The sequence below is a fragment of the Pseudopodoces humilis genome, chromosome 6, assembly GCF_049639895.1.
Source record: "Pseudopodoces humilis isolate 2021_Gansu_Grassland_sample_001 chromosome 6, ASM4963989v1, whole genome shotgun sequence".
Lineage (NCBI taxonomy): Eukaryota > Metazoa > Chordata > Aves > Passeriformes > Paridae > Pseudopodoces > Pseudopodoces humilis.
Genome location: NC_142205.1, coordinates 8,911,343 through 8,925,435, shown reverse-complemented (window position 1 = coordinate 8,925,435; position 14,093 = coordinate 8,911,343). Strand labels below are relative to the sequence as shown.

The 14,093-nt window shown below is 37.7% G+C and overlaps 1 protein-coding gene across 4 annotated transcripts in view; it reads right to left on the bottom strand.

Annotated features, from left to right (window-relative positions):
* Positions 1-3,596: 3,596 nt before the first annotated feature.
* The window catches only part of FAM193A (family with sequence similarity 193 member A), a 76,391-nt gene continuing 65,894 nt past the window's right edge, over positions 3,597-14,093 (bottom strand). For all 4 annotated transcript variants that reach the window (XM_088056896.1, XM_005517887.3, XM_088056894.1 and 1 more), the window contains 4 exons: positions 12,393-12,623; positions 9,685-10,528; positions 6,697-6,778; positions 3,597-4,455 (listed from right to left, as the gene is read on the bottom strand). In XM_088056896.1, coding sequence (XP_087913022.1) covers positions 4,362-4,455; positions 6,697-6,778; positions 9,685-10,528; positions 12,393-12,623 — 1,251 coding nt within the window. In that variant the 3' untranslated portion in view covers positions 3,597-4,361. The remainder of the gene's footprint in view (positions 4,456-6,696; positions 6,779-9,684; positions 10,529-12,392; positions 12,624-14,093) is intronic.

Below are 14,093 nucleotides of genomic sequence, written 5' to 3'. Positions count from 1 at the left end.
ACTTACATCAGGTGTTTGTAGCAGCAGTACAAAATACAGTATTTTTCTGATTAACAAAATGACAAACAGGGCAACAAGTGACAGATGTTGCTGGCCATTAGGAAGGCACTGAAAATCTGGAAAACTGGAATTCTTCTTAGAAGTCTTTTCTGGTGGGCAGGAAGAAGAAAGGAGAATCTCAAATCAATACTTCCGTGACTTCACTTGAGAGAACTCCCCTATCAAGGGTTTGAGTCTCCAGATTTCTTGGAGGTTTAAATTCAAAGAGCCAAAGACAACAAAGATACTACACACCTAATCTTGCTCAGATGTATGTTACAACAGAGCAACACATGTTCTTTGGTTTTTTTTAGAACAGCTTCTTCAATTGCAGGTTACACATCTTCATTTGTACTGGGAGATGTGTGAAACTGTAATATTAATGTAAACATTTACTCCAGTAACCATTCAATTTCCCCATTATGATACTAAATTGATACTAAAGTGAAAACAACCTAATCTTTCTCTGAAACCAAAGGCAACTTGCAAAGCCTTTTTGAACAGCAGTGAGCACAACAAACGCCTACACACTAAACAGTCACTATATGAATTAATTTTTAACACATGAAACTTCTTTTCAGCCTATGGTGAAATCTGTGTAGCCAGCACTCTGAACCTCAGCTACAGTTTTAGGTTGCAATGATGCCACACCAAAAAGACATGCTGAAGATTTTTGAATTCTCAGTTACATTACCTCAGGAAGCAGCAGTAGCGAATGCCAAGCAGAAGTAAGACATCTCTGTTTAAGCGTTGTCTTAGAGCATTCGAAATCAAACTGTTCAAGGTACTTATTTTGTGCAGTTATGCCCCCTTCTATTAAGGAAATGCCTTACAGCAACACTGGTATCTGCAGACAGGCATAAAACAGATATGCCACCAGCCACCTCCAGAACTTTGGTTCCATCTTTCATGCAGGTTAAATTTAGTAAGGAATAGAGGCATAAGCTACACTACTGCTATCAAAGCAGGCCACACTCAAACTTGGAATTATTTCCCCTTTCAACTCTCTTAACCTACTCAGCCATGATGTATTATTTGCAGAAGTCTCCTCTGCTCAAAGTTAGCTTGAAATATAATTTATCTGAACTACACAAATACCAATGAGGATGATTTATGCTTACAATTAGTTGTACCTCAACAGACTTCACATAGCTACTTACTTAATACAGGCATTAAGAAATAAGCTCATAATTCAGCAAATCCTTAATAAAACCATTTAATGAATGGAGTAACTAATTCACTTGCCCAAGGCCACAAAGTGGTAGAACTGAAGCCAGTACTTTTCATAGACTCATGAAATCATTTTGGTTGGAAAAGCCCTCAGAGATCATCAAGTCCAACCTTGATCCAACCACTGCCACATTACCAGAAAACCATGCTCCCAAGTGCCACATCCACACATTTTTTGGATACTTCCAGGGATGGTAATTCCACCATCTCCTTCACAGCCTGTTCCAATGCCTGACCACCCTTTCAAAGAATAACTATTTCCTAGCAATGAACCTAAACCTCCCCTGGCATAACTTGAGGCCATTACCTCTTACCACGTCACTGGTTACCTCCCCTCAAATCTCCCAGACTAAACCATGCTTATCTTCACTTCATTATGAAATTATTATAAAGTAGTATGATTTGCCTTTAACTTCTCATCAAGGTGCACAACATCAGATCCATGGAGACTCATTCTAGGTGCTTTCTGTTTTGAGAGTGGGAGCATATTATGTGTACCAATACGCCACGATGGAACACATGGCAAATACCTTTGAAGGATATTACAAATACATACACACACTCCTCAAATGCAAAAAGTACGACTTCTCTTGTCTTCACCCAGGGTCTCAAGAAAAAGAAAAGCAGTCATACTCATGTGTCACTCTTGAAACTGCTTTGTTAGTAGAGAATAAAGCCAACTTTTTTACCCAATTCCTAATAAAAACAAATGTAATGAGTTTTCTAGCACCATTAAAAATCTTTTCAAAGTATTCCAGTTCTAGAGAAGGTATGATCTGCACCAATATTCACCCATGTGACATCAAGCAGATTTCCCAACCCTATCTTAATTTGTTGAGATCCTTGTCATAGTAATGACATGCACTGCCATCTTGTGTCATGGTTTAGAACTGAAGAAGTCTGAGAAACTGGGTTTCACACATGCTTCCATCTTCCACTTCAACAGCAATTTCTTATTTCTTCCCCAGCCACTGTTCCACATGAGCAGTCTCTCCAGTAATATGTTATTTATTTTTATATATATATATATATGTATATATATATAAATAAAAGGTCTAACTCAGGCTACAACAACCTCCATGATTGCAAGGAACAAAGTTCATTCATCTCCACTAACTGGTGCAGGTGTTTTCAAGAGCACACAGTTTTTTAGTTCTGCTGGGACAGCTGGTGCTGAGTGGCATGGATATTTACCTTTTAGGTTTGAGCTGCTATTCCTCCAGCACAAGCAAACAAAACCATTGACAAACACTGCATTGACAAAAAATTTGAGTCTAAGATACTAAACCCTTCCTCAACTTTAATCTGAAGAAGAATAGAAGACGTCCCTTTTATGTTCCTGAATTACATAATGAAAACAGGTATTGTTCTCAAAATCTTTTCTGCAAGAGGAGACTAAGGGTTCATTTACCTACAATGGCTGGGTATAAACTGAGCAAATATATTCTGTACCAGGAGCACACACTGGGATAGGAGCTCCAGAACAAAAAGAGGGATGTGAAGTTGTAGATATTTCAATGGTCTGCAGCCAACCCGATCCTGCTACATCCGTGCCTCACAGGGAACATGAAAGTAATCGTCTGTCAAACCTTCCCAAGTCTAAAGCTGAGTGTAATTACATTGTGTTTTGCAATTCAGTCCCAAGCTCAGGGGGAGGATCACAGAAAAATGTGTTAACAAGTAGAAGAAAGAAAACTGTGCAAAAGTTCTGGGAAAGGACATTAATGGGCTTTGAAGCTGTATTGTACTTTTAAATGTGTGCTGAGTGGAAGATCCCTTTTTTTTTTACAAAAAAAAGGAAGACTGCCTTACAATTTGGGTATGGTGATCTAGAAGTAAAAAAGCTTCTGTTGTCTCTATTCTGAACAGAATATCAGGGAACTTCTCTAAATGTGCTTTCTTTACACAGCTCAAACTCACCCATCTTCTCTCTTGCTGGACATACTATGGAACAGCAAACCATTACTATATTGTTAACCATTTACCTGACAGCAGCATTGAACCTACCTACTTCACTACTGCACTGACATGAAAGTGGAAATTTTTGTATTACCTTTTCTCACAAATTATCCAAAGAAATAGAAACATTACAGTAATTCACAGAAACGTAGTTCTAGCAATCAGAAGGCACCTTCCTTGCTCTAGCAGACAGTTTTTCCTATCATGTGAGCTGGCAAACAGAGAATATATTGAAGTTGATAAGCATTCACTGACCAATTTTGACACAAGCTGATATTAAGTTTGCAAGATTTTTTTTTCTTTCTTCCCTTTCCCCACCCATGCAGAAAAAAGCAAGACACAAGTCATCTGCCATACTAATGTATTCCATCTTTCAAAAAGAAAGACATGATTTTAATATTACTTAACAATATGTTAAAAAAGTAGCCAGTTAGGCTTCAGTGTTAATACAATTATACACTCTATAACAGATTTGATAGTGTGAGTACTGTTCTTTTTTAAATTTTCTCATTCTGCAAGTATTCTTACACAAGCTGGCTACAAGTCAGGAAGAAAAAAATCAAAACACAAATAGCGTAACTTGTACACTCTTAAACAGTAGATTGTGAAAGAACTGAGGGAATACTTGTCCCATAAGAGCCCCTTTTTCATGAAGTCATGTCAGGAGAACTCTGGAGCAGATGAAAGCACAACTGACTAGGTCCATTCCTTTGTCAGGAGTCAGAATGACAAAACATAGCTAGATGCAGAAGTGACAGGAGCCACTGCAGATGATGCAACCTAGTATTTTGGCCTCCACCCAAGCCTAAGCAATTTAAAGTCTCTGAGGCCAAGGCATTCAGAAGGAGATGGAAAAGAGCTATTGTTCCAACTCCAACGGCATACAGCTACAATCAAGTAAGTCTCACTCACAGACTACAAGCACACAAGCTAACAAATTCAGGTAGAAAGTGGCAATTTTTCAGTCCGCAAGAATTATCAGGCCAAAGGGTTCAGTGCAGATCCACACAGCACTGGGGACAAGGCAAGGCAGCACTGGCTCAAGACCAGATAAGCTCTCAGCACAGCAGGACAGGTAAGTGGAGTTGTCGTTCGTCGATTCCTGCAGGGTTCCCTCCCTGTATTGTGTCATTTCAATGTGCAGCAAAGGTGGTTTTTTTTAAGCTAAAATTGGACCAGTTGATGGAAAGTCTCTGCCTTGTCTGTCTGGCAGAATCCAAGCAGAATCTGAAAAGAAAAAAGCAATAAAGTGAAACCAATATATTTAAAAATCAAACCACATGTGTTACACCTCTTTTGGAGAGAAGCTCTCATTCAGAAAGAAAAAACCTCTTAATAAAACCACACACGCATAAAAAATAACCCCACTTGTCCATCACTCAAATAGACCATAAACCAGTTACTTTTAACACCACTGCATTATCAGGATTAAGTGAAGGAAGTACCAAAGAATGATAAAGATAGACGCAGTGTGCAATATTAATCATGATGTCAGGGTGTAATTAAAATATCCATCTATTATATCACTACAAAGCAGGAAAAAATGATGAATGAACTACAAATGAAAAATATGTATTCAGCTGGCCTGTGCAGCTCATTGCCATGCAGGGTTACTAAAACAAGCCATGCTACTAGCCTTCCAAGTATAATGCTGGGAATTAACAAATGGTAGAGAACCTAGGCATTAAAGGTGCCTTAATGGCATTAAGTAGCTGTTTTTCTCCCCTAAAACAGCACCTACCAGGGCTTTTCAGACACCTTTTCTAAACAGGTATCCATAAAGACCTAGACAGTTACACACACTTCCTAACAGATGACAGTTAAGGAATAGAGTCCACCAATTAGTGAACGGATTACAAAACAGCATGCTTTAAAGTGCTAACTCTTCAGCTGGAATCACATTTGACTAATTTATCCCCAAAACTCAACTGTACCTCTACAAGTGTAAGACACTGTTTCATCCATCCTATTGAGAGCAAATAACTGATGAACAGAACTTCTCTATTTACTGCAGATGCCGCAAACTTGAAGGAAGTTAAGAATATTCCATAACAAAGACTTCTGCTATATCAACACTAGCACCATCTACCAAATGCCATATTTCACCTATAAAACCTACATTGTGATTTTTAAAAACTCCTTTAATTGGCACCACTCAGAAAAACAATTAGAGACTAGAGACCATGTATCTGTGACAATTTCATTATCTTGCACACTAACTCCATAAATAATTGGGTACATGCATTTTGTAGCAATAATAAGCAGCAGTTGTATTCAGTTCTTTTCAAGATCCTGACACATTACATCCCAGGGATGTAGGCCATGAAAACTACATAAATTTAGAAAATAAATCCATGCTAAAAGGCTTTTCTTGTAATAAATGGCTTGTGTTGCTTTGTGAAATACTACTGTTGAGTCCTAAATTATTAAATTGCAGGAAACCAATTTATTTGTGACATTACGGATTTGGCTACCATAACAAAAGGTTCGCTATATGTATTCATGAGGAACCAGCACAACCAGACACCATTGAAGAACAAATTTGAACAGATACCAGTGTTATGGAAGAACACGTGCTACACTATTTAAACTATTTAAATGAGCTGTCTCCTCATATTTGAGGAATACAGAGGTAACCAATATCACAGAATAATCTGAGTTGGAAGGGACTCACAAGGATCATTGAGTCTAACTCGCAATATGATGCACAAATCCCAAAATCAATCAAAGTGTACAGAAGAAAAAACTTTCACAAGCATAGGTTTATATTATGCTTTTATTGTCACTGTACTAGATCAGATGAATCAGGCTTTGAGCAACTTGTTCTAGTGGAAGGTGTCCCTGCCCATGGCAGGGAGTTGGGACAAGATGGTCTTTAATGTTCCTTCCAGTGCAAACTATTCTATGATTCTAGGATAAGCATCTCCTCTCAAGACTGCCATAAGACACTATACCACAGTTATACATCTCTAATTCATGTACAGTACAAAATTAACAACTAACAGCTTTTGTAAACAAGGAAGAAAATAAAACAAACAAACCTTTCTGAAGCATCTTTTTGGAAAATTAAACCTAAACACTTTTTCTTTTTTTAAGAAAACTAATCAGTGTTTGGTCTGTGTGGCCAATAAAAGAAATATTCACACAAACTTTGCTTATAAATAATGGTAATTCAGAATATTCTGAATGCCTTGATGAGAACCTGGGGGTCACATAGATAACTCTGGCACTCGCTTCTGAGTTTGTGCTATTCAGTTATGAGCTGTGCCCACAGATCACAGCTTTGGTGATTGTTACAGTGTTCAGAATGCCAGCTGTAACAGGATTTGATGTGTTAACAGCACAGGCTTTTCTGCCAGGAGTTAGTTATTAACTTGTGGGTTGGTGTGGTGTTCTTTTTGCTTGTTTTACAACCATGACATATGGGAAGAAGCAACAGCTTTATGCACAGGGACTACAGCAATTTACCTTTTAAAATACTCCACTTCTCGTTCTGTTTCATCCATTTCCACACTGTCTAGATCAATGTCTTTGGGTAGAAACACATCATCTACAAATAAAAAATTATGACACTGTTAGATTCCATAGGGAAGGGGGAAGGAGAGAGGAAGAATCTGCATTAAAGATGTCTTTGAAGAACTAAGTGAACTAGACTATTCATATTTACATAGACTATTCATTATTAATATTTACACTGAATTAATACACACTTATAATTAAAAAACACACTTCTTGAAACTCCTCTGTTAGTATCTCTACCCAGACCTGAAGGAGTAACACTGGTAAAAAAAGATTTAACAGTAAATGTACTGATTGCATAGGCTGCCAAAGATACCATAAATCTGGAATACACGTAAGAGTAACCAAACTATACAGAGGGCTTGATTTATCAGATAGCTGTTTAATGCCTGAAATTTTTGGTCTTGCTACTAAAAATGTAGCTCTAGAAATATTTTTAAAACACTATTTATAAAGAAAAATACTTTGAAACTTCTGAACTGTACAGTTGCTGTACTCCCTCTGGGACATGATGATCAGGCTGTGACTGCAAGAGTTTAAGTCATGCTAAGAACAATTAGATTTTATAAAAAGAAAAAAAATTAAAAACAAATATTTAACACATTAATGTTGTGAGTTGAATTATATGGCCTCAGCTATAGCAAAGAAGTCACCACAAAGCCTTTTGTTATATTGCACTATCTGAGCATATGGTTCTCTTTTGGACTTCAAAAAGAAATGCATCAGAAACCACTGCAGAAACCAATTTGAACATTTTCTTCTTGAAGTTTCTTTTTCACTGCATATATACTCGAGTCTCATTCCTGAAGCAGCTTTACAGTACATTCCAAAAAACAGGTGAGACAAAGAAAGTAACCAAAACCACCAAGTACACACCTGGACTACAGAACTCTTGAGATTATGAGAAGAGACAATTCATAATAAAGACACTTGTGGTAGCTTTAAAAGTTGCATGTATTTGCTATTCAGCTTACTTCTGAGGAAGCAGAAGGCCCTACAAACATGGGGCTTCCCCAACACTCCTAGTTTCCTTCAGCCTTTTTGTAACTCTGCTATAAGAAATGTCTTTAAGAACCAGAAATCTCACCAAAAGCAGTAATATTCACGTCTTTAACACTTTACTTGAAAACTCAGTTAAAACCCCCTAGTTTTGCTCCCTCTTTTCATGTTCTCTCAATTACCCCAGATCTACTTGTTTTTTTCCTCAGTTCATGCTGATTTGGTACATCAACCCTATATCTTAAAAAAATTATAACTATATTAAAACTCATACTGCAGTATCTTATAGCTCTCAAGTCAGAACTACTTAAAGTAAAAATCCAGTTCCAAGTCTACAGAGAACAGCATTGTTCTTTCTTGACAAATACAGAAACACATCCCTGTATTTTTTCACATTTAAACATTAACTTTGGGAAATTGTAAGTACATTTGACTTAAGTAGGAGAAAAAAAATGGTGGGGGGCAGGGAGGAGGACAAGATACAGGAAGGTACCCAAGTCCTGCTACAGTAAACACCCTCTTCCATATTTTCTCCTTCAAATGTCTCCTGTCTTCCCTTTTTGCTCCCAGTTCTGGAGTTGTGTCTTGCTCCAATCACTGGAGTACATTCTTCTTGGTAAATTAAAAGAGCCCAAACACAACACAGAGTAGGCACAAGAACTAAGGTCACAGAATGCTTCCACACTTTACTGCTGCTTGACGTACACGCAATGGAAAAATTAGGCATCAGATTTAAAGACAAAGATCATGGGCTGACCTAACCCAACCACAAAATCACTAAAAAAACCTCTAGCACCTCCTGTAACCAGGAATTACCTTTACATTTTTGTAGCAAAGCTTTACAAACATAAGCATTCTGAAACACTGGCAGAGACTGCCAAGGCATGAAGGTCTCTGTCTTCCTGTGCATCCCAGTCAGAAGAGCAGCGGGAATGGGTGTACATTGAATTTATGCAACATTACCACTCAGCCACAGGTGATGCCAGGGGAATGACCAGGTGCTCCCAGCAGACAGATGTCCACAAAACCGCCATCCCAACTGGCAGTCCCAGTACGGACCAAGGATGAGCAGGAATAAAGAGGTGCCTGAGAACAGCAGTTTGACTATTGCGCTGCCAAAGCCAATGGGCCAGAACTGTGTGCACTTCTCAGCTCTGGTATTAGCTGTTGCATGTGTTTAGGCAAACAAAAAATAAGCTGGAAATAAAATTATTCAAGTGCAACTTGCTTGACATAACTCAATCTTCTACAGTTTTATTATTTCTGAGAAATAAAAAAAACCTGTTTACTAAAATGAGCTATTTAATATATATATAACTTTATTCACTAGGTAACATCCCACTACAACTCTTCACTCTGGGAAATAAAAAATAGTAAATTAATTTCTGTATTCATTTACTTACCTGTTGATGTAATTAATATAAAATTGTTGATGTAATTAATATAAAAAAGTAATTATTTCCACTGCAAAAAAATGCATATTTATGCATGAATGACCATTCTTTGACTGCAGAAACCCCTTATTTCCTTTGCCTAAAGAGTAAGACTGACTTCTTACTAAACTCTTAATGCTATGAGAAATAATCTTGCTTTTAAAGAAATTCAAAATGGATTTCAACATACTACTGAATTAAACAATATATTTGTTTTAAGCAAGAAAAGAAAGCCAGTCTCCTGGAAAGCCTGACAAAACCCCCTACAAAACCTAGAACATATGCTTATTCATTTGTTTTTGAAGGCATCCAACACTTCTTTACTAAAACACTATCCATCTCTTAATTGTTGTAATTTCGATGACTTGAGTTTTCCTGACACCAGTTTTTCAGTTTCTCTGATCTACATTGGCAGGAACACCTGAAGATAAATATGTCAGACTTCTGGAATTAAATGGTAAGAACAGAAAATAACCCAAGTTCTTCAACTTTCTTACACACTTACCAATGGAATTGTTGACTTTGTCCCCTTTTTTCTTCTTGTTTTTCTTGTTCTTGCCTTTTGGTTGAGGAGAATCTGCAAGTATTAGCTTATTATTTTGCTGCTGTTCACTTGGTGATGGGGATTCACTTGTCACAGGTGCTTTCTCTTCCTTTATATGGTTCAACTGTTTTTTATTGTTATTGTTTAATTTCTTCTCATCTTTTTTAGGTTCTGCAAGTGTTGGGAGCTCTGCTGCTTTTGCTTTGGATTCTATTTGGTTTCTGGTTTTAGTCTGAATCTCAGCTGCTTTGGGGAATTCAACAGGCTTTTTCACTTGTTCAACACACTGTTTGTTCATCTGTTTTAGTTTCTGTTTGTTGTTTCCTTCTTTATGTTGATGCATAATATCAAGCAGAAAAGAGAGGGGCTCATGCTGCTTTACAGTGCCCTCTTTCTGATAAAGCAGCCTTGAGTCTCTAGTGTTTACAGGATTGGACAGTTCACAGCCCGCCTCTAGAACTGGCCTCTGTTCTGTATGATTCACATGTCTTGACAGTGAACCAGCTGAGGTTTCTAACTTTTCTGATTGCTCAAGGGTACCATTCTGAATGTCTTCAGGTGCGTTTGGGACAGGTTCCTTCACTGCCTGGCAGTTCCTGGTGAGCAGCTCTGCCTTCGGACAGTCCTTACTTGTTCTCTCTTTCTTCTTTTTCTTTACAGCCCGCAACTGCTGAAGCTCTTGGAGCCGTTGCAATTCCTGTTTCAGTCTCTCTTCTTCCTCTTCCTCACGTCGCCTCTGCTCCTCAAGCAACTGGTGATGCTCCCTCTCCCTGGCTTCAGCTTCAAGTCGAGCTTTTTCTTCAAGCTGCAAAATAACATTAGGTTTATTAAAAGTGACAAATATTTTGGAAATTAAGAGTTTTAGGGATTATTACTACTTTTCTTTATGAACGTTAAAAATCCTAAGATGTGAACATATGAACATACTTAATTTGTATGTCTGCAGAGCAGGCAAATAAGTATACAAAGGCTGCCCTTTCAAAAACATTGCAATTCTTTCTCTATTCACATTTTCTATGTTCCTGTAATTCATTTGACCATTGTTAATACCAACTGTTGATCTTTTCTCTCCTACAGCTAAGCCTAAGTCAAAGTTTTCTATGGCCACAAAACATTCAGTTTCCTTCTCCAAGACTTCATGTATTTCTAAGGTAACTCAAGTTTGCATCGGGTTGTATCATTTACCTGTTCTCTTGCTACAGTAGCAGAGTTGCTCTGTTTCAGAGATCAGGAATGTTAGGAAGAAAAATAATTAAAAACACTAGGCAAATAATAGTTACATTAGAAGTTGTCAAAAATTCTAAGGATGGAAGTCTTCCATTATCAGCCATTAGTTCATTAGCCAAAACAAAGACATAAGGGATTTTGCCAGCCATTACTGCCAATGCCTAAAACTCTGCTGTGCAGCATTGATCTTGCATCATTAGCAAAAAGAAACAAAGTCATGCAATGAGAACAACAATGACCATTTATTTTCTTGCACATTTAGAGGCGCCTGTATGACATTACTTTTTCACAATTACAGAAGTCATTCAAAAAATGAGAATAACTCATGAGAATGACCCCTTGGGAATTTTCCACTTCTTACGTTCATACTGCACTGTAAAAGCAAAGTGAATTTTGCACTGCAATTTTACGAAGTTAATTTTATTTATAAATAATCCACTAAACCCTCAAGATGCTGTAGGGTACTACAGCATGAACATAAAGAATTTAACTTGTGAACATGAGGTCTTTCAAACCCATGGAAGCATTTAAGAAATGCAGAAGTAGTGCCAGAAGAAAACCCACAAACAAGAAAATATTTACAGTGTGATCACATAACACGCTTACTAGAAATCTAAAACATTCAGTAACCAATCACATTGTACCTTGAACTTCATACTTATGGTTGATATTTGAATTGCTCTAAGAAAAGGTTTCCTGCCTGTTCCAACTTTAATAAAAAAGGGTATTTCCTCTGTTATTCCCCTTTTGTATTTCCTCTATATTATCCTCAGCAAATACTGTTTCCAAAAAATCATTTCACTGTTACACACCGCAGTTTTTTAGAAATCTTCTTTGCCAATATTCATTTGAAAGCAACCTGTAATTTTTTCTTCCCTGCCCCCTCTCTTCAGCTTGCCACTCCAGCTTGGGATAACCCTTTGTGTCATCACGTGGCACAGCACTTAACCTCTGTCAATCAGGACAGGAAGGTGCTCAGTGCAATTATTCTAAAAATACCAAATCACAACTCTTCCTCTCTCATAAAATCACTGACCTATGTTTCCTGGCTTCCTACAGATGCTTTATCAAAACCATTATCCCAGTACAGAAACACTGACTTTCTAACTTCCACTGCTTTTAAATGTCGATGCTACAAACCAGTAAAATTTGTAACATTTCTGATACTCAGAAATAACCTTCCGAAGTGTGTGAAATTCCAATAATAAAGCTGACTTGCACCAAACCACATAACAATGGCATTTTGAGGAATCCTCCCAGTCTAGTACACAATTCCTCAGGTAGCACCAGAACAGTTGTGTAAAAACAAACTGGCAGTGTACCACAAGCTACACAGAAAACAATTACAGCATTAGGATAAATCAGTATACTGTGGCATACTTAAGGGGAGTGCATAGATTCAAAAGTGTGAGGTCTAGGATAAACATACTTTTATGTCTTACCTTTCTTTGCTTATGCCTGGCTCGCTTGGCTGCACGAGAACTGCTTACTGGTTTAGTTTCAGAGCTGTTTATAAATTGTAGCAAGTCTTCCACCTTTCGATGGTCAACAACACTTTCCCTTTCAGAGATCTGATCTGGTTTCTTCGGCTGTTCCTCTTTCCTTTTTGTTAAACGTAAACGAAGCTTTTCTCGCATCTCTGCATAATTTCTACTGGTTGGTGCAGCTGGAGGCTGAAGGATACATGACAAAAATGTAGTGACTGAGTGGAAAAATTTCATTGACTTAATGCTTTTGAGATTTTGAAATTTCAAAATACTCTCCCTTCAAATAACATGGGAGGTCCAAACCTGACTATCAAACTCATTGTTTTAAGTGAACCTACAGCATATTTAACAGGCAACAGACCTGCCAGACTTGGTGCTGGCTTCTGAACTACATTTCCCAACTGAAAGAACAGCTGATCTTGAGGAGGATGGCATGAGTGAGAGACAAAAAATAACCTCCAAAAGCAAGAAAAAAATACTGTGACTTTTGTTTTCATATTCTCCTGTGATTGGTACGCTGTATTTGAAAATTTCAAAGGAGCAGACATTTGCTCTGTTTTTATTTCCTGTGAAAGCAGTTTCAGAGGTTGGGCTACACAGGCCTCTAGGCTGTACCTGTGAAGGGCTGATTATCCTGCACTGAAATCCTGCCAGCACACCCTCCAGCAGAGTCCCATCAATAACTTAACACTGCTGCAACTGGAATCCTTGCGTCATGTTCTGTAACTGTATTCCCAACTGCTGCTCCTGCCTCTCAATTCCTTACTGCTTCTACCCTCCTGCTGCCTCTCTGCTCCTGTACCAGACCTGGTGCCCATCTGTTGACAGCTACACCAGTTCAACTCACTAAACCAGCAAAACAAAGCCTATTAACTTAAAAATCCTGTCACATTCTGCCACTTTAGCAAAATGACTGACTTACTGTGCAGTCAGGTAACTACCAAATACAAATCACGCACGGACATGGAGGGAACATGCAAGGAAAAATGGGACCCTCTCCCTGGCTCCTTTAAGCCACAGGGCAGGGGCTTTTAAATCACTTGAAGAACTACCATGAAACTGACCTGATCAAATACATAGCAAATAAACTGAGCTTTTACTTCAAATAGGAAAAATGCCAGTGACTCAATTTGTACCACTGAACTTATTATTAAAACAGGCCATACACAGATTTACAAGTTAAGAAAAAAAATTAATGTGTTATATCTTAGCTAAGAATCTGGAGTTTTTTCTCTTTTCTCCTTTTTAAAAAACTGTATTAAAGCGAATACTTTGAGGATTGCTGTTTCTACAGCTAGCAGACTAGTTCATAAACTGCCATAAAGATTTAAACTAATGCCCTACATAAAGCATACTTATACCCAACTTCATCACATTAATTGTAACTACAGTACTACACAGAGGAGCAAAAGAATTTTGTAAAGGTGCTTAAATGGCTCAATGCCCCTGTTTGCATTTTCAGTCAAACACGGCATCTATTATCCAAGTCAGTTACTTCCTAAATCTCTTAGACATTTTTATTGCTATTAAATGCTTTGAACTGAAAAGGTTTATTTCAATCTTTCATTTCCAAGAGGAAAATTACTTCTTAACTCCTTTTACAACTTACTGAGTGAGCTCCAATGCCATTCCCTTAGAAGCAGTCTGATAAATCCC